The sequence below is a fragment of the Micropterus dolomieu genome, linkage group LG23 (assembly GCF_021292245.1).
Source record: "Micropterus dolomieu isolate WLL.071019.BEF.003 ecotype Adirondacks linkage group LG23, ASM2129224v1, whole genome shotgun sequence".
NCBI classification, from domain to species: Eukaryota; Metazoa; Chordata; class Actinopteri; order Centrarchiformes; family Centrarchidae; genus Micropterus; species Micropterus dolomieu.
Genome location: NC_060172.1, coordinates 17,510,297 through 17,535,760, shown reverse-complemented (window position 1 = coordinate 17,535,760; position 25,464 = coordinate 17,510,297). Strand labels below are relative to the sequence as shown.

At 41.4% G+C, this 25,464-nt stretch overlaps 1 protein-coding gene across 4 annotated transcripts; it reads right to left on the bottom strand.

Moving 5' to 3' along the window:
- Positions 1-78: 78 nt before the first annotated feature.
- On the bottom strand, positions 79-23,546 carry LOC123963646 (phosphatidylinositol-binding clathrin assembly protein-like). Of its 4 annotated transcripts, XM_046040646.1 has the most exons (20): positions 23,515-23,546; positions 22,615-23,053; positions 16,392-16,534; positions 14,614-14,689; positions 14,141-14,243; positions 13,415-13,508; positions 13,212-13,323; positions 12,542-12,648; positions 11,150-11,191; positions 9,246-9,331; positions 8,761-8,863; positions 8,110-8,243; positions 7,771-7,868; positions 7,415-7,528; positions 7,262-7,292; positions 7,013-7,154; positions 4,868-4,891; positions 4,360-4,416; positions 4,094-4,213; positions 79-2,704 (listed from the first exon to the last, which is right to left on the bottom strand). In XM_046040646.1, exons 2-20 carry the CDS (start codon positions 22,742-22,744, stop codon positions 2,690-2,692), a joined length of 1,731 nt encoding a protein of 576 aa, XP_045896602.1. In that variant the 5' UTR covers positions 22,745-23,053; positions 23,515-23,546; the 3' UTR covers positions 79-2,689. The 4 variants fall into 4 exon arrangements, with proteins under 4 accessions (XP_045896602.1, XP_045896600.1, XP_045896603.1 ...); XM_046040644.1 differs by lacking the exon at positions 23,515-23,546 and having other exon boundaries at positions 22,615-23,437; XM_046040647.1 differs by lacking the exons at positions 4,868-4,891; positions 23,515-23,546 and having other exon boundaries at positions 22,615-23,437.
- Positions 23,547-25,464: the final 1,918 nt, after the last annotated feature.

The window sequence follows — 25,464 nt, the reverse complement described above, 5'->3', positions numbered from 1 at the left end:
CCACCCCTTTCCTCCTCAAGATGGACACAAACATCACAAACATCAAACCCACCCACCCATCCCTGGATGATGACACCGTCAAAATACAACCATTCAAACACAGATACAGCAATAAATTGTCCCACGTACAGTACGTCATCCAATGGGGCTTCGATCACTTTACAGAGAGAGCACGTCTAAAAACACATGAACGGCATTACCTATATACAGAGGACACAGTAACAGTCAGAGGTTGGCCCAGGATGGATCGAGCTGCGTTGTGGGAGTGAAGTGCACAATGAAAAGAGCATTCAGCTGACGGAGAAAGACAAACCACTGGAACGACGAGTGATGGTGGCGAGTGAAACAAGAACTTTCCAAAGGAGATATCCAAATGTCAGCTGGCCTCTTATTTAGAAACCTCAGAGAATATCTGCCTGCTTGGTGACGATTTCTAACACTGAGTTCTCGCTCTGCTGGTAGTACAGTTGTAGCTGCAGGGAGGTTGCTTTTTGCGTAGCCAGCGGTTACAGTTCAAGGGAGACGATACGATACGCCACCGCACAGTCGTGATGCTCTGGCGATTTTTTTTAGGAACCGCCAGCAGGATGTGCAGCTCCAGTTGGCTGGAAAGGTTTGCTTTGAGACTCCAGCTCTGATGACTTGGGGCTTTCGGTTTGATCTTTTTTGCGTTTTTCAGCGGATGAGCGATCCTAGAGCCACCTTAATTTGATGTCGGGTTGTACAGATGGAGACTGAGACACATTCACAATAACACTCACTGCTACGTTAGTATAGGCTACCAGCTCACTAGAGACCTTTCATCTCTAACCGAGGAACATGACCCTGTTTATCTCTATGGGAAGGCATGTGCACACAAACAAACATACAGTACATGTACATAGAACAGACAATCAATAGAAAACAACTTCATCCCCAATTGATTATTGCCCCTTTCAACTGTACATCCCAGCAATGATTTTAGGTTTTTGTGCAGCAGAGCGTTGTCCCCTCTTCAAAGGTTTGTGCTATATATGTCTGTCTGTGGGTCTAACTTGAACTTGGATCTGTCAGAAAAGCCATATTAACATTTAACGTCTCATTAAAGCATCCCATCTCTGGCTGTCCGAATTAGTCTGTATGTCGTCCCTGCAGGCATTACTAGGGTCGTGATCAACAGACATTAGTCTGGTCCTCATTTGACTCCTGTGAATGACCTTTAGCCGTCCTGTCACTACATTAACAAATCCCTCTGTGTGTTACACATGTCTTTAATTCCTCCAAGGAAAGGTGAGACATATGCTGCAGTAATTACGCTTATCCAGTAGTTTTTTAAGGAGTGTAAAGGACTCATTTTGGACAGGACGGATGCTCACGACATCATACAGGGAGTTAGACCATTTCTGATTAGCAAGACTGTGAATCACCTCCTTACTAATATGCAGTCACTTTTCTATCTGGCTGTCAGTGCATTTTTCACTACTTTTAGAGCAGTACGGGTATAACAGAACAGGAGTTAGGAGAGGAAAGGTTATAAAATGGAAAAAAATGTAACTGCATTCTGTACAGAAACCTGATGTAGACACAAGAAGTACAACACTACAGCAGGAAACAGCTTCTAAACAGTTTACAGATGGGAGGGGGTAAAAAAAAATAACGGGATTGCATGATATTGCACAGCTGTAGAGGAGCCAAAAAAAGAACAAAATACACAGTGTGTACAGCACGTCCCCAAGTAGCAAAGTTAGTGTAAGAGGTTTGTTTACATCCAAATGCGATGCCTGGGTCTGGCTCAGTGCTTTCGTCAGTTAGTTCCAGTGCAGTAACACATTGGTACCTGGCAACACAGCAATGACATCAGGTACCAAGAGAGAAACGCATACATTACATGCCCTACACAGCCATGTCCATCCACTCACACACAAGCGCGCCCGCAAAAGTTATCGTTCCACGCCGGATTCTTAATGTGAAGTTGGCAATTAAGAACAAATAGAGCTCATAAAAAGACTCAAACGGTAATGTTAATGCAGCACATTGAAATGTAGAAAAAGGGACATACACGCATTCAAACCAATTACATCTGACATCAGGTGATGGAGGACACGCAGACCGGGAACCACTCCGAACAAGATGCTAAAATCTCACAAACATAAAGCCTTGGCAAAGTTCACACTGAGTAAAGTGCCAGCAAACAATCCAATCGTTGAAAGAGACGTGTGTGTGTCCTCCGAGTTTGATTCAGTTGTGGGATGGAGAGGGAAGTGGGTATGTTTTTATACACGAAATTATTGGGGGCGAGGAGGTCTGGAAGTGGCAACCGAGCTTCTGCACTTCCATAGAGCTGTCAGTCATCACAGGTCGTAATCGCAGCTTGAATTGGCAAATCAAACAGAGGATGAGTGGGATGATGTGGAGCCTGTGGTGCCCCGGCAAAATAGATTCAAAGACAGAGAGATCAGTAGCCACATGGAGAGAGGAGAGGAGATTAGAGGGTCAGGCGACATGAAAACAGACATCAGCATTTCTTCTTTTATCCGTCCTCTGGTCCTCGCTCCGTCTTCCTCTCCCCTCCCTCGTCCTCTCTGTCCTCTTCTTTCTTCCTTCGGCACTGGATTTGGTTCTGGATTTGTTTTCTTCGACTTCTTTCTCTCCATCTCTTTCCTCTCGCCTTCCCTCTCTCTGCTTTGCTGCCATGGTTACCACATCATCCCTACATGAAGTGCATCTGCAGAGGACGGGAAGGGGGGGAGAGTAATTTAGTTCAACAAAACACCTCATCAAGTGTTCAGGCATCTATTGACAAGCATATTACCTGCTGCAGTGCCAGGAATAACAGCTTCGCAGTAAACGTGAGTGCTCGGTAAGCAATTATATTACTGTTATGTTTTGAATAATTGGTCAAAATATACTTGTTTGTTCTCCTGATAGTCTCGTAGCCGTACCAACTGATGATTTCTCGCTGTGATAAACACTTTTATTGCACATTTGCTGGTCAATTTTAAAATGATCTGACAACATGAATTCACCCTGCTTCTTGGAGGGTCCACAGCTTGAACACTAATTACCAAAACATTAAGAATAGCTATGAAAGAGTGCATCAATTACTCAAAAAGACTTATAGTTTATATCCACCTAAGATGTCCCAACACATTGCCGTCATTTCGTGATGCAATTATTTAATTTACTCTTATTTGGTCTACCAGGTTTTTCTCCATGTGCCTTGCCTACTTCTACTTCAGTTACTAATTTCCTACACTTCACAGGACAAGTGTTCAAGAACCACCAGGTAACTGGCTGCAGCTCCATTGTTACTACTTCCCTTTAAGCTACACATTCCAAAGCATAAAATTAAGAGCAGCCCGATATTCAGTCAAGATTCAAATTGGATTGTTTGCCGCTCACACCATCTTTATTGCCTCTAAAGATGTCATACATTTATTGGGAGAAAAGCTTCCTCAGGGGGTAGCTCAAAGTATTCACTAGGCAACTGCCTCATGTTTATGTGTGCAAGTTAAAACACTGTGAGGTTAAAATAGAAATGAAATGAAATGAAAAATGTAATTTCTGTAATCTTAGAGCTCATAAATAAAAGCCTAGTCAAACTCTTAACAAAATCTATTATTAAACTGCATTGTAGCTGTTCTCAAAAACTGTCTGTAGGACCCAGATTTGCATTGTACACCACCAACAGCAACCTAACAGCAGCATTAAAAGGGCAGATTATTAAAGAAAAAGCTTGACAATTTGGGAAATGTGCATATTTGCTTTCTTGCAGAGAGTCACATAAGATACAACAATTAACTTATTTCCCTAAACTTTTGGGGGAACTGGGGACTTACAAAAGACAGATATATATAAAGCAGAAACTAAGATATCTTGACTTTTAGTCCCTAGAGTGGGTCGAGTTCAGGGATTGAATTTAATAAATGCTGTAACTCGAGAAGGCCCCAATAAAGCTGGGGGGGGGGGGGTTCAGACTTGACAAAGCCCCTCCAGAGCCACAAAAGAAATAATACAAACTGTTTTCATAGGCTAACTAACAAACTGGCTGATCCTTTACCTACATTATATGAGATATACATTAATTTACAATATATATCTGTGTGTGTTATACCTGTGTCCCCGGGATGGGTCCAAAGGGATTGGTGGGTCTTAGGACAGGCTGGTTGTACATGACAGTTTGTGGGGGCATCATGGGAACGCCCCCCATCTGATGACTCATCTGAGGAGGGAGCTGGTCAGGGGGACAGATGAGTGCAGGTGGAAATCAGGGAGAAGGAAGTGAGAGAGAGAAAAAAAAACAGATTTAGAGTTGATGAATTCCAGTAGAGTATGTATGAAAGACTTCTGAATGTATGACAGGAAGATGCTGTTCTTTACCATTCCATACACAGGCACTTGGGGTGTCGTCATAGGAAAAGCCACTGGGGCTGGAGCCTGTATAGAAAGAAAGAAACATACACAATAGACCACTTTCTGGCTGAGCTACAGTCTTAATCTTGACCTAAACATGATCCTGATGCTGTCAACTTTATGTCTAGCCCATCAAAGGTGCCCCCAAACTCTCGTAAACATTTGCATTTGTTTGCACGTAGCAAGACACCTAATCCTGAGCAACAAAAAGAGGTTTACCAATGTTGAATTGAGGTAGCAGATTGGCAGTCTGTAATAACCATAAGGGATGACACAACAATGCCAAGGCAGCACAATAAGCAAAATAATTCCCCTCTCCTCCGATAATTCATGTATCACCAAACAATACCAACAGCCTGACAATTAGAGTGCCACAAGTATGGATTTTTGTTTAAATCAAACAGAGGTTTTTGGAGGATGAAATCAGGTGCAGAAAGAGGAGTGAAGGGGAGGTAAAGAGAAGAAAGGTACTTACATAGCCAGTATAGATCATCCCATTCTGTGGAGAGTTACAGAAAAACAGAGTCACCACAATAAAAGCCATCCTCGTGCCTTTTCTCCAAATGAGCAGAGAAGTTATTTTGCTTTTTTAAAAAAAACCTTTTGCCCATGTTCCAATCACTTCTACTTTCTATTCAAGTCGTGCCTCCGGCTTCCCGAGCCATTTGCTGAATAAATGAGCGGTCTGAGTTGCGAGGTCAATCAGTCAAAAATTAAAAGATGAAACCAGATTGAATGGAAGAGACGTGTAGATAATTAAGAGCGGAGCACAAAGGATGGAGGCACATTTGGGAGCTCCTTCAAAAGCCCTGAATGTAGCAGGGGGAAAAAAAAAAGGTTACATTTGGCCAGGTGTATTAGACGAGCTTTAGTCCAGAATGAGATGTCATATCATTAGGAGAAACTGACTTGACAAAATGATGGATGGCATACACAATACAATACGTCTTCCAAGGGTTTCTGCTGGAGTAATACAGGAGTGCTTCCCTGACAATAAGGACACATTGACAGACTTGATCCTGTATAATATAGAGACTTTAATGTCAGAGAACTCGCTACGCTAATGGTCTGTTCTCATTTTTATTTCAGATGATTTTTGTAGTTTACATTATCATGTAATGAAATTCACTACATAGTAGGGCTGACCCTGAATAATCGAAGATTTTATGCTTCGATGGGCGGAGCCTGATTCAACTGTCAATCTCACAGTCGCAGCAAAACAATGATCATGCCACTTTGGCAAAATGGGGGTGCTCAACGTCTGATTGTACATAGAACTACAAGTTTTCTCCAAGTAAGTTAATATACAGCCTATTACAATATACATTTCAACGTTTAATGCTGTAAATAAACATGTAAAAATAAATGTTTTTAAAGTGCGTGAATAAATCCAAAATTGTAACGAAGAGACGGAGCCCCAGCTTCACTGGTGTTGTGCGGAGTTGTCCACACCTCGCGGGACTGTTGGATAATTTATCACCGCTGATGAACCACACAAAGAATATTATATTGTTTTTAAATAGCCGGCTACTTGAAATGAAACCGCGACGTGCATGCAATTGTTGGCAGCAGGGCATGCACGCAAAACTCTGCAGAAGACCGACTGCAGCTCTGCAGTTTCTCAAGATGAAAGCCGAGCCACCATGTGTTACCACCCCCCACCTCCCCGGCTTGCAATCCTAGTGCACAGTCTATGACAAAAACACACATGATTCGACTATCAGTCGACTATAGGCAGGACTTGACGATTCTGATTCAACTATGTAAGTCCTTAGTTCAAGCAAAAAATGCCAAATGTAGGCAATTTGAAACATTGGGAAACAGGCTGGACATTTTCAATGTGATATTTTGTAGACTAATCCGTTTACAGTTTAAAAATAATCGTTATTTGCAGTCCTAGGTGGCAACAATAAAAAGGTAACGAGTGCACTAAAAACATCTGTAAAGCCAACACACACACGTTTTCAATAATTCTGGCTAATTATACATATAGCCATCAATATGCTACTCATTACACAGTGTCAAGGGTAGGCTAACCTAAATGGAGTGCAGGTGGCATATGAGGCAGCATATATGGTGTTGAATTGCCATCAGCTAATGATCAAACAGAAGTGGAGATGTGTACACTGTGGTAAACTTTAATTTAATCTTTCACAGCTTTAAAATGTTGGCAGAGACACTGGAGTGCCTTTTCCATCTGGATCCCACCAAAACAAGAAACAGACTCTGTTGTTGTTTTACACTGCTGTTTGTATACTTGGTATTTTCCTTGCTGCACAGAGCTTACGATTCAAGTCCGCATAAGTGGCATCCGCGGTTTTATGTGTCGACTTGAAGTGGAATGAAAGTCACACCCAACAGACACTATGGCACTGTCTTGGTCAGATCTGCGTTGGAGCACACTCAATGATAATAGTGTAAATTGCCCGGCTTATAACAGGAAAAAGAGTGAGCTGTTAATCAAGCAGAGTCTGTATATGTCCACTCTGTCTTGAGTAGAGGTCCAATCAGGCAACATAAGTGAAAACACCTTTGTGAGTGGGTGTGTGGGGGCTTTACAGTACCCTGCACTGAGATGAATCTGTCCAGAACTTGACAACAACTTGAATGTAGCATTTACCATCTGAGGGACGGGCATGGGTGCAGGTGCCATGGGATGGGTGGTGTGAGTCCAGTTGGTGCTGGTGCACATGGTCTTTGACTGCCAGCTACTTCCTCCTGTTGGCTTCTTCTCTACCAGCTGACTCCACTGGAGCTCCGGCCTGGTAAAATAATGAATCATAAGAGAGTGTGAACAGTGATAAAACTAGAGACAGCTGAGTCATTTTTGCTTGGGGCTAAGTTTGAGATGTCAGGAAAACCCACTCACTTTTTAGCAGGGTTCCCCCCAAACTGCAGATCTGAGAGGGGGAAAAAGAAACGTAACATCAGCTGAAAGGAAACAACATGGCGAGACAAGAATAACAGTAAACATAGAGAGGCGATGACTGAATATTTGGAGAGGGATACTGTATATACTCACTACCAACGAGGTTGGCTAATGAAGAGTCCAAATCATTGGGCAGCATTTTCCCAGAGTGCAAAGGGGCTCCGGGGCTGTGAATGTGAGTGGGTGGGGCTGGCTTTAGCAGGTCACCTGACATCGAAAGGTTACCATGGTAACATGAAAGGAGAAAAGACGGGAAATGAGTTAAGAGCATGAAACAACTGGGCATCACAGTCAGTGTATTCAGCTCTGAGCAGTGTGTGTGTGTGTGTGTGTGTGTGTTTGTGTGTAAGTGAGTGAGTGGGCATTTATTTGCATGCTTTGTTGTATGTTTATATGATTATGTGTGTGTGTGTGTGTGTGTGTGTGTTTGGTTGTGTATGCAGGCCTACCTCCCCAGGCATTGTTATTGTTGGGCACAGTGTGTGTGGTCTGGATGGGGGTGAAGTTAGGCTGCAGGGTGAACAGCTCACTGGTCAGGTTTGGCACACTGCAGGAAGGAAAATGGAGAGGAGATTTTCTTTCTCATTTTATTTTTATGTAACCAAAAAAAAATCATAAATCAAATGCACACTGACAGCCAGGCAGGCAAAAGGCCTCTTGTTGAAGAACTGGGGTGAAGGGATGAAATGAAACAAGAAGCCAGTAGCTAGTAGTTTGTAGACGAAACAGCAAACACTTAAAACTGTAACATTACAGTTCAAGCTGGACAAACTCAATGTAAGACTCACTGGTTGTTAACGGGTACGATGGGTGAGTTGGAGAAGAGATCTGTGGCACCTCCGCTGCTGTTGGCACTGCCCACTGACTGGGTGCTGGGTGAGACATTGGGTGTCTGAATGTCGATCACCTTATGACCGTCCTCCTGCACAGGAAGCATCAACAGTATAATATGAGATTTCTATGGTTTGTAAATAGCCCTGCAGCACACATGAATAGTGTTAACCTCCTAAGGAAAAACAACAAAAAAAAAGATCTAACATAAATATTTGTTTTCCCTGTGCTTAAAAAAATTGGATTGTCCTTGATGCTTCTTTGTTTGAATGAAAAATCCACTGCAGAGGCTCCTGAGATTGTAACTTCATTTTCATTCTCTGTGCAGCTCTGTACGCTACGGGCCAGCAGCCCGAGACAGACAGTGTATTTCACTGTACTGCAGGATTAATGCACTTGTCCATTCAACAGCGGGGACAAAAGATCTTGGCGTTCGGTTTTGTGCACAGTTCACACACGCTAAAGTGATTTCAGCGCGCTTAAAGTTATTTTGTAAATGGGTATGTACACTGGCAGTGATCATATTGTTGTTTCATTCAGCAGAGTATTGTTGGTGCGTAGCATTAGCTGCTAAATCTATCTATATGCGCATGTAAGCTGAGTCTCGCCTTGTGTTGCTGCAGTCTGTTGTCTTCTGTTTTGTCGTCCATACGGCTGAGAGAGATCCCAGTGCTGGAGAGAGAGGACACTGCACTGGACAAGGTGCTGGATCTAAGGGGGAGACACACACACACACACACACAAACATAGTTTTTCCAAAGCCTGCGGAATTTAGACATTTGCAGTATTGCTTTGTTTTGTTTGTCTTTGCTCTTTTCATTGAGTTGCACTTTATAGTGTTTTGCAACCTAAACTTTATTTTAGCAAGAAATAAATACTCTTAGACTTGTTTGTTTTGTATTAAAAGTAGTAGTTCACTAGTAGTGTAACTGGAGTAGTTGTGGCAGTAGTACATGCATCAGCAGTAGTAACAGTATCTAGTAGTATTAATAACTGCAGTAGGAACAACAGTAGTAGTAGTAGCAGAAGTATAAAGTGGCTGTTCATCAGATCAGATCTATGTAACTTCTTGACCTTGTAGATCTGATCGTACCTGCTGGCGGTGGAGAGGTCCTTGAGCTTCCTGCCCTCCAGAGAGGCTAGATGCTGCTCCAGAGCCTCCAGGAGAGAGCTGGGTGCCTGGGGGAGGGAGGGTAAATCGGGGTGGGGGTAGGGGGTTGATGGGGTAACATTAAAACTACAGCCAATTGGACAAAATGGGACACACTGCTTTCTCTCACTCCCATCTCCTCACCTCTTCATTTTCTCTCACTCGCTCACATTCGCACACACACAAAGCAGCAGCAAAATCAAGACATCATCCTCAGGTTCATCATCTACTCTACGACAGCTCCTTGTTCTTTTTTTTCTTTTTTTTTTGCATTTGGTTTCATCAGGTTTGGTTTACCAGCATGCACACATCAGCCTTGGATCATGCAAGCGAGTCCACAGCGGGACTGACAGGTCAGGACAGAGCAGAGCATCGTCGCTGCAGGGCTCCAGAGTAGAAACACAACAAACACATCTCTGACCCATCTAAGGAGCCCATGCAGAGGCCAGCAGTGCACAAACGCTCTCATAAACACCCATACTTACACACGCATACACGTAAAGAAAATCACAGTCTAAAAATTAAGAGTTAACTCGTGGATTCCACGTCAGGTTAAAAGTCAAATTAATATATTATTCATTTGAATTAGCTTGGAAATTAGGCAGCAACTAAGTACCAAAACTTTATCCCACTGGAAGCCAAGGAAGTTAACTCCGTGAAATGTAAACGTCAGATGAAAAACCTGGTATGCACATTGAGCAGCTGGCCGGCACTCTTCATTGGAAAACAAAAGGGATGAATGGTCTCATTTTGACCGCATGTGATACCACGGTTTTCATCTAGAACCTTACATTTCAGCACCAGAGAACACAATGCAAACACAACAAGCAAAGAAAAGATTTCTCATATACTTATTTTAAGGGGGAAAGAGAGTAAAATGCGAATTCTGGATATCCTTCTTCAGAGAAATCTAGAATATGCTAAAGGTTTAAAAGTAAAACAGACACATATCTAGAGCTCAGTATAGGCATGGGTCACTATGTTGTTGAATAAGGGCATATAAGGTCTTCATAAGCACTACAAACATTAATTGAAATAAGTTAGCCCTTTTCAGTTTGTTACCTGATTTGTCACATTGTAAACATCCAATCATGTGTCCACTGAAAAGGATAGGTTGTATTTGGTGCTTTTAGCATGATATGCAGTACTTATGATGGCATTATGTACTCCTATCCAAGTCATATTTGCAGAAACCTATTTAATAAAACACCATTCGCTGCTCTCCCCACAGCTAATGCAAAGGGACATAATCTTTTCGGGAAAATGATTTGAACACTGCTTATATGGGCAATAACCTATTTCATAAAGCTGTGCTGACTTATTTGTATGATAAGCCTTTGAATGAAGAGACGAGCCTTGATATTTACACTGTGAAAATGCCAGAAAGACTGCTGGAAAAAATGCAGACAGATACTAAGCCCCGGTCATGGACATCTAAAATAGAAATATGCAAAAAAGAGGCTAAAAACTTTTGTTATTCAGCTGCATAAATGCCGCTTTCAAATCTTACCTCTATGTCAAATTTGTTCTGCAATGATTCAGATAAGAATACAATGAAATTCCTGCTCTAATGCTTAGAAATTGTGAATAAAAAAGTCTATTTGCAGGTCTTCATTTATTGTTTCCTCTCTATTCTAAACTCAGTTCAGAGAGAAAAGGAGAAAAGGGCGAAGGAGTTTAGGAGAGTGAAGAAGAGAGGAAGAGGACGGGGCAGCTGCAGTGTGGGCAGGTCTGTAGGGTGAGTAGGGAACGGGAGCGTTTAGAATGAAGCATTATGGGATTGACTTGACGGATTTAAATACTGGTTGACTGGTTGAGTGACTGATTGAGATGAGATGTAGACTGACCTGTGTGAGATCGGGGCTGTCGCCCTGATCTATCCCAACTCGCTGTGTCACAAAAAAGGAGGGAGGGGTGGGGGAGGGAGGAGGGAGGCAAAATAAAAAATAAACCAAATGTAATAATAAAACAAGGAATAAACCATAAAACCCAACAGAGTAAAAAAAAGGGAAGAGGCGTGTGAAGGAGGAAGAGGAGGAGGAGGAGGAGGAGGAGGAGGAGGGAGAAAGAAGAATCAAACCCAAGCATTCATTACTTCATGCAGTGGCTGGAAAGGAAAACAAATAAAAGACAACAGAGGAAGAGGGAAGGAGGGCGCATGCACACGCATACAAACACCTATATACACAGTACATGTACACGCACACTTATAAGTACACACACACACACACACACACTGAGATCTGGAGACTGGTTTGAAATGAATGCTGAGCACACCGACTGATTGAACAGGCAGGGCGGAGAGGGCAGACAACAGGTCACGTGACTGCGAGGTAAGAAACATCCAAAAGGAAGACACTCAACTAATGTTGACTTTGAACAGAAAGACAAGGGAGGGACACAGATGACACACAAACAGACAAACACACATTTTGTTAGACAGGTAAAATGAATGGGTCCTTAAAGTCAACGTTAGTCTGTTTGTTTTTTTGTTTTTTGTTTCTTTGGATCGAGCGGCTGCACCAAACCTTCTTCCAAATGGGAACGAAACCAAGCAGAGAGAAAGCCTTTGAAGATGGCGCACGGGATAATGCTAAGCAGTCTACAGAGGATACAGCTGTTTATATTCACTGTGAAGCCTAGCATGGACTGCAACTGTTAATTGGACAACAGCCATTATAAAGAAAACTACTTTTTTTTAAAGAAAATGGAGGAAATAAAATAAGAGGAAGAGGAGACAGAGATAGTGATAGAAAAAGAGCTTGCTTGGGCATGCAGTGCAGGCATGTGAACAGGCAGCACGCGAAGGGTTCCCTCAACTGGAAGCTCTACATGAGTGACTCTCTGATAGGCTAAGACTTTGCCATTTATCACTGTCTTGGAGTTACCCCCTCCCCAGGTCAGGGCAAGAGAAGGACAGAAACAGGAGAAAATCTAGAGGCAAAAAAAAGCCTTGGAGGATTAAAGAGAAGAAACCCCTGGACACTGATCTACGGTCAGTTTTGGGTTTGGACCGTAAATCAGGATCCCAAGAGTAACAGATGTCTGGAGCAAATCTCAACAGGTTAAAGTGGATTTCTCTGCAGGTTAAATTCTTCTGACAAACAGAAGAAAATGATAAAAGAGCATGGAGATATGTTTATAGGAGAGGAGAGGAGACCGTCGAGATTCGCTCCAGACCGATATTCTCACCCTCTCTGTTTCCTCTGTCGAGGATTAACACGACAAAGAGACGTTACCTCTGCCACTCTGAGAAACTCGGACAGTTTGGTCATCCTGTTGAGGAATGTCTTGTAGATCTCCAAAGCTTCTTTGCACTGGTTCTTCTTCATGTCAAAGTATTTCTCTGTGCATCAGAAGTCCAGAAACAACACATGATCACTATTTATTTAGTTCAAGTACATGGAAATACTTAATTAGGATTTATTTTAGCCCAATGAGCTGCTAGACGATAATGTACATAAGGTGTATACAATCAAAAGAACTGCTTAAGAAAATTAATCTGGAACAGTTTTGTCCTGATAAACTGGCACATCTGGTGTCCATGCAGGCTGGGATGCTCCATGTGGAGTCCCACTTACTATATAACTACAGCTGAAGCACCTCAGATCAGGTCAATTAAGTAATGAATGATTTAATGAACTCTTCACTAAAGAGTCCGATGGTGTGTTCTCAGCCCCTGACTCCTCACTGGCTTAATAATTAATGGAAGAAAAGAAGGTGATCTTTAGAGTCTTTAATTGGACTTTGAGAGACAGTCGGAGGAAAAATTGATTTCCCCTTAAAGAAGGATTGAGTGGCGTCACAGTCTTCTGATCTCAACATCAGAGGCAAGTTAATGCATAAATACTAAATGGACTCAACAGAGATTAACTCTGGATCTGTTGTATTGTATGCATGGTGGTTTACCCAGCATGTTTATGACCCCTTCGTTGTAAGCAGCAAACAGCCGTATGGAGTCTTTAAACAGCAACATGAAAGCTGTGTTGATCACCCCATTGGTCAGCTCGTTGGAGTTAGGCTGGAGGAAAAAAAGATTGGATCAAGATAATGCAGTGACTGCTACACTTTATTTTAATACCCATCTTGTGTGTTTTAACTTAGACTTTTACCTGGAAATCTAGCAGTGCATCCAGCTGGTTCTGAATGGTGGGCAGAGTCTTAATCAGCTTCTCTGTGTTCATGGTGCGCATCACGCCGTCAGCCCTGGTAACAAAGATGAATACATGCACACAAACACGCATGCAACACACACACTGGACTTATCACATCTGAATGTTTGTAATGAGCTCCTTTTAGAACCAAAAGGGTGAACAAATAATAGCAGAAAGGCTCTTAGTGTGGATTAGCGACAAGAAACACATTTTAAAGGGAATGGCATTTGAAAGAAAAAATAACATTATTCCTCCTACAAATGAAAAGTTGAATTTATATGCAAAAAAAATGCACCCTTGCTCAGTTCAATACCTTAAAGGGTTTTGCAAATACACCCTTATTTGGTCTGGTATGACCAGCAGCTTGTGGTGGCTAATGTTAGCTAAATTGTTAGCAAACTTTATAGATGGCCATTACTGGTTCAGTTTACTGACTTCATGACTCTTTTCTGCTTGTGCTACTGTTACACTACATTTTACCATTTAGCCTTTTTTAGCACACCATTAGGCTCACTTAAAAAACAGTATTTGCTAGGCCTACATAATTGAAGTAGAACATAAAATAATATTCACATCCTTTTTGGTTAAGAATGCCCATAATGCCCCAACATTTATATAACTCCATGATATATAGGCTATACAGTACTACTAGTGTATGTCAGTAGTGTGTGTTGAGTTTGTTACCCTCTCTTCATCTTGGTAAAGTCCACTGCTGCTAGTCTGTAAGACATGGCTTTTTCATTCAGGTAGCGGCTGTAGCGTCTGATGAAAGTTGACATGTTATACCCTGGGGAGGCAAAGAGGGGGCACTGCAGTTACAGACTGATTACCATGGTCTATTTTCAAACTAGATCAAGAAACCATAATCCTTTTCATATGAAATGGACCAACTTCTCTATGAGGGTTAGGGTTCTTACTTTCAGATACATTTAATTACAAAGTCACTGAGCATTTGTTTTCATTTTCAGTAACATTCAGCAGCTTCTCGTATCAAACAAAAAGAACATTGTCTGTAGCTTTTCTGTCCTGTACTGTAGTTTTCCTTTGAAACTGGCTTATTGATACCCCTACAGAGCCAGGGAAAGGCCGACATAAAGTCATTTTGTTAGACGTACAGCACTGCTGAGTATACAAACAGCCAAATGGCATTAAATCACCTTGTAGTGCAGCCTTATCGAGAAAGTTGTTGAGGTTGAAGAGCGTGTTTCTGGAGGCAAGGTACTGCATCAATCTCTGATGGAAAAACGACAGTGGAAAGAGTTAGGGACTTATCTCATGCTGACAATATCAAGCCATGTCAACGCAGGCACAATAGCAAGGAGAATAGTTCATTTGTAGGCAGGAGTTGCAGCTTCACAAGCATTTTTATAGAGGCCGAGTTTGTTGACTTAAAATCTTGAAGTGGAAACTCTGACTTCCTGGAAAACTGTAACTGCCCTTAGTCAGGGTTTGACACAGGCAGCGTAGGTGGAGTTAGCCAGTAAAATAACAGATCACATGTTCCACAACAACCAATACTGATAATGCGGCAAAAACAACAATTGTTCATTGAAACTATAAAACTGGTGTATTTTTCTCTATCTCACCTGTCAATAATCACTTACAATGTGTTTTTGTATTGTTTTTGGCTCAGTGTTGGTCTTGGTTGCCAAGTACGAGCAGGTCAACCAACACGTCGTGGCCCATTTTAATATCGAGTGCTGACTCCAGCTACCCACACAAGTTTTCAAAAATCCTACGCAATAAAACCATTCACAATCTTTCCCTACAACGCTTTCTCTCTTTACTGTTAATGATGTCCAATTGGTTTACAATGATCCCATTCTAGTATTCTGTTTTAACAGGAAATACACCCCACCATGGAAGTAGAGGACTTAAAATCTCAAACTGCTTTCTTTCTACTCAGGTAAACCCAGGCATCCTTGACAAATTTACAAAACATCGTGTTGCAAAAAGCTGTTGTTTGATTATTCAAGAGGGTCAGCGAGATATTCATCAGTCCTTGTTGGACACTTGGAAGATACAACTTCAAATAAACCTGCTGAAAGAGTTGGGAAGAAATTGTAACAACCTGGCAAGCAAAATGTCATTCACTGGATAAGATCAACAACTCGAGCTATAGCCGATTGCGTGTGTGTGTGTGTGTGTGTACGCGTATGTTTGGAGGCAGAGGTACAAATAACATTAGATTGTAGAGGAAATGTCTTTGTTTCATCCTTTCATTGGCTTCTCATCATCATCATCTGTGGGGCCGCAACAATATCAAATAAACTGCAAATTGTTTCCCCGATTAATAGATGAATCATTTGGTCAGTTAACAAATGTCATCACAGGTTCCCAGGACCCAACGTGCTCTTCAGTATGCTTGATTTCTAGACCAAACTCCAAAATAACATAAAAAGTGTTTTTCTTTTTGCCTGATAAAGGACTCAAACAATTAATAGATTATCTAAATTATTGTTGATTGGTTTTCTGTCCGTTGATTAATTAAAAATTGACAAATCATTTCAGTACTAATCTAGTGTGCTCCACCTGATATTCTACAGCATACTATTGCTACATACTAACTGGACAAAGCAATCCAGACATAGAGAGTGTGGTAGGCTATGTTAGGTAGTTTTTGTTTCATGATTTTGTATCTGAAATAAATCAGAACACCCAGGATTATGACAGCAATATTCATGAATGAATGAAAAAAGTATTTATCTTTCCAACAGAGTAGTTTCTTAGCCTTTCAGATTTTTCAGTTAGCAAAACTGCACCCCAAAACAATGTATGACGATCTGTAGCTCATTTGAATGAAAGACCTGAGTGAACATTGTAATTATTTATCATATTTAACATGCTTGTTGTGTCGAGATGACAAACTACTAATTTGATAAATAATGATCTTTGCCCGCTCTGGGCTTCCATACGTTTGGTGTGGTCAGCTCACCTCGTTGCCGTACATCATGAGGTGGTGTGTGGTGATGAGCGCTTTGAAAACCACTATCCAGCTGTTGCTGGCTGTGCGCTCCAGCAGTGTGTCTGCCAGGTGGGGGATGCTGACGTTCAGCTCATTGGTGCAGTGGATCAGGTCTGGAGGACACAAAAAAAACATATATATATATATATATATATATATATATACATACAAATAATAGAACAAAGATTGTAGAAATGTGGCCAGATCTTAGAGATTATTTGTAAAGTTGCAGTTTTTTATTATTAACATTCATGTGTCCTTAAACCCAAACCCTGCCTGTTCACTCCCTGTAAGCCACTGTGAATAAAAGCATCATCTACATGTCATAATCATCATTTATAACCAAAGAGAGCTTACAGGTTGAGTTATTATGAGTCGATGGAATGAATGAACAACCATGATGTAGTCTTATCGACCCCTGCATTAATTTTGACTCACTCAATATCAGCACACAAATCAATGAACAAAGGATTATTTAATAGTAGACTGTTAGACAGAAGAATCAGAACCAGGGCTACTGTATCACACACTTTTCCATTTTGTGGCTGTAATTCAACAGTGCTACCTACCTGTTCCACCAAAATGCCAATACAATATCATCTCAGAAGATGAGTAGTGGGATTACGAGGTCAATTCTATTTCACCACAATCAACTCAGGAGATACATTATTTAGATACATAATGACTCAAGAGTTTTCTTCCAGAGCATCTTTGTTAGTGGTGATGAACTAAAACTAAGTTGACCCGATGTTTAATCTCTGAGACTAGCATAAAGAGTGTAAAATGTCTGTTCAAAGCAGATGTTAAACACATTTCAAAAGGAAAATTCTGTTCTGCTGTGTGTCGGATTCAAAGGTCAGACAGATGAAAAGATTTGTTTTATATTCACAACAATATGTCCCCAAATTAATTAAATACAGATAACAGGTGATTCAAAATTCAGCCCTGAACACTGTACATCCAAGTAGGACACATTGGTAGAACGTTGACCTAAATTATTCAAGGATTTCTGTGGTTTAAGATCAAAATGTGAAGTATGTTTAATCTCAAATATTTACTGACTCCTAGTTAAAGAACTTAGCTTATTTTTTTCTCTAAACTTGACCTTGTGCATTTTACAGCAAAACCCTTCATAAAAATGGACTGTAGAGTGCACTTACTATACAGCTGCTCCATGAAATATATTCAGTGACATTTATCAGCAGGTTTAAGATCTTTTTCTGAATAATTACAATCATCTCACTAATTTGCTCTGAAAATCCCTGTTTAGGTGAGAAAACACAAAGTTCTCAGTAGTATTGTAAAAAAAGAGAGAGAGATTGTGCAGATTATTTAAGATAATACAGGTCTAACAAATAAGACCAGATGAGATGAAAGTAAATTGAATCATATAAAATCTCTCATGTCAAAATTTAAAAATCAAGATGAGAAGCAACCTTACTTGAAGTTGACAGCAGAACACAACAAGTAAAGTAACTAAATTAAATACGGCCCTGATGCAGTAAGTGAAACCACTGGGGTGTGAGAAGAAGTGAACTTGTATTCAAAGACAGGCGGAGAGAGAATTTGTGTGAGTTACTGTGAGAAAACTTCAATCAGTTTGGTTTCTGAGGCAAACGCTTGGTCTGTTTCTTCCACGGGATCAGAGGTTATCAGGGTTTATTTGAAACCTCTGTGATGTTTTCTGCGCCTGCTGAAACGCTGGATACCGACGAGCCCCAGTTGATACCACGGTAAAATGTTTAATGCATGTCAAAGGAACCCGGAGCACCCGCATTTCACCGCAGCTAATGCATCAATCCTGTTCAGCTTGACTTTATTTTATGCTATTTTTGAGTGTGAAAATCTCAGCGGCAACAACACAGCCTATAATAACTGTAACAATATTGATTATAGTCTTCATCGACTTGTCCGACTTGCCTGCCTTGAATTATCACCGCAGTCAGACAGGCAGGCTCTCAATCTGTTGCATTAACATCATGACATTTGGTCCCCTGCATTAGGGCCAAATCTAAAGGCCTGTGTGCTCCCGATATCTCCAAGTGGAGAGCGAAACCTGTAGAAAGCAATGTACAAACACATCAAACGATTCCCAAAAAAACACATTTTGAATTTTTGAAGCATATTTAGACCTGACTGTACTACCTAAGTGCAACCACAGTACAACCCTGGATTTAGCACTCTTTATATATTTCTATATTTATTCAAAATAATTTTTATTTTTCAAATTCCCTTTTCCTAATTAAATCTCAGGGCATATCAAAACATATATGGTAATGGCAGAGTTCTGCTTTACACATTGTTACTGGTTTGTGAATTTCCTTTTGGCTTAATAGTCCATATTGATTCCAACATACGAAGGTTGCCTATCAAAAGTGAACACACAAAGACAAAGTGGACATGCAACACACTTTCTAGCTGCTGCAACAAGTTAGCACCTCAGCACTTGTGTTGTCTTGGTGAAGGTTAGTATTGCGTTGTAGTTTGCAGTTATAGTTTGTATCTGTCTTTAACGCCAGACGATGACAGAACAGAGCCACAACCATAGCTTGTTTAAAGATATAATTTTGTTTTGCAGAATAATAAAAAAGCAATTGTGCTTCTCCTTGAATACAACTACACCTAAATAATAGAGCTTATTCAGTCAAATACTTTCATGCTGGGTGCACCTCTGTGTAGTCCTTCCAGTAATAATACATCAGCTAGGATTAAATCATCGACATGTGACAGTGTAGATAGCCAGAGGGATGGGATGAAGTATCGACTGTGTGATTGCCAACTGGGATTATTGATAAACTGCAGTCCATGTAGGAAATAATGTAAATCAATAACACAGTTTAAAATATAAACCCAGTATCTTGAAGTATGTGTGACTGAAGGGACTTCTCATAAAGACATTTTACTGTAAAATGTAATAAAAACTTTGTTGAAGATGTTTTAAGACCTCTGCTTTAAATACAGTGAGTAATTTCAGTCTTTGTACATTTGTAATCTGAAACTGCATTGAAATTAGGATCATTATACTGACACATAGGTGTGTCTGTGTACTTAAATAAAACCACGGCATCTATTGGTGCGGCTTTATTGTATTTGTGTTCTTCTATCATCCTTTCAAATTCTCCCCATGGTTATTCTCAACACCTTTTGTTGCTTTTTGCAAACATAAAGTTCACTATTGCAGCCAAGACAGCTAAATTAATCATATGCTAACAAATAACTGTGCTTTCAGGACAGAAGGTCATTTTTGGCCTGATTGCTATTCTACTTGTGATGAATCTGGTATCTTTTGCCACTCTCAATGATCCCTGCCACGCAGAATATTGCCTAGTGAAAGTGAAATCCCATTACACTGTCTGTCATGCTCATCATTTGCTATGGGGTAGTAAATAATCAACATTGGCCGTATACATCAACAACCAGTCTGTCAAGGTCATGACACCATATGAAAAAGAAAATGCCAATGAGACTTGGGTTTGCTAACTATATAGCTTCAATGACCAGCACTGCATTTGATTTATCGTGTGTTCATCAGCAATTCATCTTATCTTTCTACTGTGCCTAGCAAGGATGGATCAATAACACGTGGAGTATATTTTAAAGGTAACTGAAATGTTGTCTGTAATTATCAAACCTCTCAGGTTTGAAAACTTAGCATGGATTAGCTCCAGTGGATATAACTTTAAATCCCACTGATGGGCTGCTTTGCCAGTCACCTCTGTTTCATTATATTTTGTACCTTTAGGACCTATTCTGCCTCCCACGTTGATTTTGTTCCATTTTCTATTGTAATTTCTGCTGAGGGATTTTATGCACCCTTCATCACCTCAAAATACAGACCAAGTATCTGCCACTTTTTATGACCCTGTTTAACCAGACAAGTTGAGTAAGAAGAGACTCTCAGATCCAACTGTGGTCAGGGTGAGTTGAACATTGAGAGAGTGGGTCACACACACCACAACTGTCAGACCTAAGATCGACCCACAGTGTCGTACAGCCGACTCAGTAGAGTTCAGTGCAGCCTCTGCAGTCAATAAACGGAGAGTCGTATGTTATATCATGTCCTGGATGGAGTAGAGGGGCCCCTCTCAGAGGAAATAGAAAGTGTTTTATTGTGAAAGCTAGCTGTGTCCATAGAACAGCTGCATCTGAATGGCTCAAGTACAAAACATTCATTCAGCTAAAAATTCAATTCAAGCGTCCAGGGGGGGTGAATTGAGCCAGGCCTACAGTTTCTGCTTGGGCACAGAGCTTTTTATTCCGCTAATGATCAGAATAAGAGCCGGATCAGGGCAAAATCGTCTTGTGCAACTACCACGATCAGAATAAACGGACCCATTCGGAGAGAAACTCCATTGTCCTTGAGAGCGGTGGTATAAACCTTTTTATAATCCATTTGACAGATGAAAATTTGTCATGTAAATGCTCCGGTTCTATTTTTAGAGAATGTTCTCTCACCCTTGAGTTACGTGACATTTAATAGTTTCTGAGAGACTCCAACTCGTGGCAAGTGCCGAAGGTGGACGACCTTCTACCATTTAATAACTGCAGGGGAACCATGTCCCTATAAAAACTGTGGCTTCGGTAGTAAGCACAATAATAAACCAATGACGGTGCCAATCACTCGATGCCCTTTAACTGATCATTTTCATTCACAATTATTACATTACTTTATTTAGACTCATCAATATTCTTGATTTTCTGTAGAAATTAAAAATGTAACCACAGCCAGTGTTTGTCAGCCAACGCACTGTAGAAATCCTCTCGTTTCTATCTGTAGAAGCCAAAATGTAAAACATCACCCTCACAAATGACTGAAGCAGTAATACCATTAAAAACCTAAATAATTAGCTTTTACTGGCGGTCACCATCAAGATAAGGAAATCAGAGCAGCAGTAAATACCCAATGTTGCAATTGAAGAGTCACAAAAGGGGCCTAAGTGCATTTAGAAACTTGTTTCGGAACCTTTTCAGACACCTCCACTGGGTGTTTTTCTGATTTAGTGGCCTTTTTAGTTGAGCAAAGTGATACAGCCCTAATTTAGATGTGTTGTGTTAAGGCGCCAGTGGCACATCTTGTGAGGGGGCCCAGAATTCCCAGTGTCACCTCTGCTGTGGACATGACCGACTAATCCACTGCCAAACTTGCAGGCTCACTGGCTGGCTGTGTAGCTGGATGACTGACTCTCCGGCTGTTTGGCTACCCGCCTTGTTGTTTCTCTCAGACTGATTTATCCACATTTCCTCTTGATTAGCCATCTTGCTACCCCCCATACCCCCACCCCACCCCACCCCATCACACACACAGCCCGCACCCGTCTGTGTCTGTCTGTCTCTTCTAGCTGTTTGACTGACTTGCCTGTGTGTCTAACTGGCAGCGCCATTGATTACTCCTGCTCTCCATCGATCATGTCAAGTATGGTGAGGCAGAAAAGCCACCTAACCTAATAATCACTTCTAAAAATGTACATGTGAGGAATCCTCTTCCGCCCTGTGTACATAATTTGCTGCAGTTTGCACATGCATAGGTAGTTAGTCGAATGTGGTGATCAAGAATCTGTACTGACACCTCATTTTAACACCCTCCAGTACAGTACACACTCATTCTCTCTCTCTCTCTCTCTTCTAGCACATCAGGACAGCAGTGACACACTCATTAGCGATAATAATGCACCAGAGGACATGACAGTGAACTTGAATGTGAAATTGTAGAAATGGAGAGAGAATGTTGGTGATGCTGCAGGAATAAAGCACACTCTGTCCTGAAGTGTCTCCAGAGGATAAAGCGCCGCCGCTTGATAGTGGCGTTAATAATGGATAGGCCTACACTGTAAAGCGGCTGGTTGCAATATGATTAGCCTATAGCAGAGTGGCCTATTTCCCCTGAATGACAAGCACATATAGCCCCTGGCTGATTGCCCCTCGCCTTATAGGCCATCAAAATTGACTGCGTGCATTAATGGCGAGAGACACTGCAGGGTATGCTTTGCTGCGTAAAATCACATTTTAATCTAAGGGAATGTATAACGGTGCCTAATTAAAGAGGCTGCAAACATAACCGGGCCGGATGAAAGAGAGAGAGAGAGAAAGAGAGAGGGGGGTGTTTGTACAAGCTATCCTTTGTGAGGAAAGATGCTGGTAGCTTGATGCATGCAGGCTATCTATACAGTAAGCCGTGATGGTATGCTTAACCTACAGTCAAGGTGTTTCTTCTTGGGTCCGCTGACTTCATGCGTCGTGGCCTTGCAGACGGCTTTGCTGATGGCAGACCCGGTCATGCTGTGCTGCGCGGCGGCGATCCGGTCCGTCAAAGACTGTCCCGACATGTTACTGAGGAGGAGGAGGAGGTGGTGGTGGTGGTGGTGGACGAGGAAGCAGGCGGAGTGATGGTCGAGTCCGGGTGGGGGGATCCGGGGAGGACGTTCAAAATGTCTTTAGCGGCAGGGAGGAGGGTAGTGCCCTCTGCGAGAATCGGCCGTCTGAGCAAGTGGAGGTGGAGGAGGAGGAGGAGGAGGACAGCAGCGTACACCGGCGAGGATCCGGTGGGAGAATTCATGCGGCGGCCAAATAAAACATAAGACGGTCACATCCAGGGAAGCTCTCTGTATTCAGTCGACGGCATCAAGATGAGCCAGCTGCAGAAAGTAAGATATTAGCCTATGTAAATATGCTGAAAATCAATGTAGGCATCTATTCAGAGCATCAAAAGCAGCTTGGGATAATAGGCGAATATAAGACAATGTACAGTAGCCTAAGCTGTATCCCTGAAATAGCCGCTGCCAAGGCTGAGATACCGGCTGAATCCGAAATAACGATGGCAATAATCGAAGGACTACCGGTGATTATTATCAGATCTATGCGGCATCCCCTACGACTGAAGACTAATTTTTCAGAGACGACCCAGCATTGTCCTTTCCCTTTTTTCCCGTCTTCTTCGCCCGGTTTCTCCTCGGAATGTGCGCAGAGATCCGACAGCAAACACCTCTCTGATCCACACAGCACCCCGCGCTGGCTGCATCTAACCTTAGCTGGGGATTTATTTATTTATTTTTTTTATCCTCCCCCCACCCCCCGAGATTTTTTTTAATCTCCTTACAAAAAGGGTGTATTTCTGCGTTGAGGTTGCCGATAGGCCAATTTTTGTCAGTCAAACTTGTGTGTGTAAAATGGCAGTACATGAATCAGGTGACTGGGAAAGGAGGGCGATTGGGCCACTTCTCGGGTCCGGGGGAGGGCATCTTAAAGCAGAAGGCTGCCCCCCGTTATCTCAAGTCGAGGCAAAGCATCAGCTGGTTCATCACCTCGCTGCATACTGGGGGGGCTCAAGAGTGTGATGTGCAAACTCTCCCTGATTACCTGCTGTCCAATGAAATGTAGACACATCGGAGGAAACCCCATGATAACATCAACACAAGATGTTTCATTGTGTGATGCTTCAGTGTGACTCCTACTGTCTCATAATGGCTGAAAATGTGGCTCTATTGTAGTAATCACAGTATTCCTATATGAAATCCTATGACCTCACAGTTTACAGGGATAGTTTATGTTGTTTTATTACTTTTATTGTTGTTACCATAATAAAAATCCCAGCAAACACAGCCCATAACACTTCTGCAAAGGTCCCCATATGGTGACATTTAGCCTTGTGATAATCTTCCAGGAATGTTCCACTTTGGTTCATTTAGTTCCAGACAACATTCCCAGTATGTGTCTTAATGAGATTTCATGGTTAAGTAAATCTCACCAGGGAGAATTCTGTGATGGTCCCTGCTTTATTTTAAAGACCAACATCTGAAGAGGGTTTCTAAAAGTTCTGTGAAAATAATTTTCTAAAGGAGCCACATTTTTGATTACAGGTAATATTACTAGATTAATTAGCCAAAGAGAAATTTACTGGAAAAATGTATAGAAATGCAATTTGGAAACATTCTCTTAAACTCACAACTAACAAATATTCACACCACTAAATATCATTGTTAAAGGGACGTTTGCAGTGGCTGTAGTACTCAAAGTCAATGATCTTTCTGGCAATTTTGAGTGTACAAATGTGCAAACCCCTTCAGAGGGATGTTGCTTTTTTTTGGTAGGCCTATTAGCCCACAGTAGTAGATAATACTCTCTGGGACTGCAGCTAATGATTATTTTCATTATCAATTCTTCTGCTGAATATTCGGCTAGATTACTTGGTCTGTAAAATGTCAAAAAATACTAAAATTTCCAGTCCAAGAAGACGTCTTCAAATGTCTTTGTTTTGTTGACAAACAGTCCAAAAACCTAGCCCCAGTTCTCTCTTGTATTAGCATATTTGGGTCACCATCAGTTTCACTAAAAGATAATTAACTGGTGATGTTTGAAAAACCCAGAAGCTTGTTTTATCAAACACTGTTCACATGGTATTTTCAGAATCCTCAAGTTTGCTGGCATGCTGCCATCTTTGTTTTGATTGAAACACAAATGCGCAACTTGGGAAACAAGTTAAAAATCTTTGTCGTCCAGTGGATGGAATATTTTTCCATCCAGATGTTAGAATAGTCTTTGAAGATTCTGGAAATACCGTCAGCACAGTGGTAAGTAATAACCTTCTGGGGGTTTTCAAACATAGCTGGTTAATTATCTTTTCGACAAAATGATGGTTTCCTCCAACCATTACTTCCTTCCATCCTCCAAAACCCAAAGATTTTTGGTTTACAATAATGACAAAAAAAAGAAGAAGCCAGTTAATCCAATGAATGTTTCACCCCTGTTTTGCTCTCTTAGTAAGTCAATGTCAGATTTTGATGGTGAAATGTGTTGACTTAAGCTGAGAGAACACCCACATACAAACACTGCTTTTCCATGCTTACCATTGCGGGGAGGGGTGACAGCTGTTAACGGTAACAAAAAATTTTTTATTAGGGTTATTGGTTGCATTGGTTGAGACCACAACCGATCTCAAGTACTACAACACTAGTATTAATAACGCATTAAGGGATTAATCTTACATAAGCATTAGCAAAGAAATAAGGCTGTGGTCTTCAGCAGATGGATAATACAACCTTTGTAATGA

Excerpts from the sequence above, each read along its gene's own strand:
- LOC123963646 (XM_046040646.1), bottom strand. The coding sequence starts at position 22,744 with ATGTCGGGACAGTCTTTGACGGACCGGATCGCCGCCGCGCAGCACAGC. Across the intron at positions 7,869-8,109 it reads ATCGTACCCGTTAACAACCA|TGTGCCAAACCTGACCAGTG; the intron begins GTGAGTCTTACA and ends TCCTTCCTGCAG. Across the intron at positions 4,892-7,012 it reads CCATGCCCGTCCCTCAGATG|AATGGGATGATCTATACTGG; the intron begins GTAAATGCTACA and ends AACTCTCCACAG.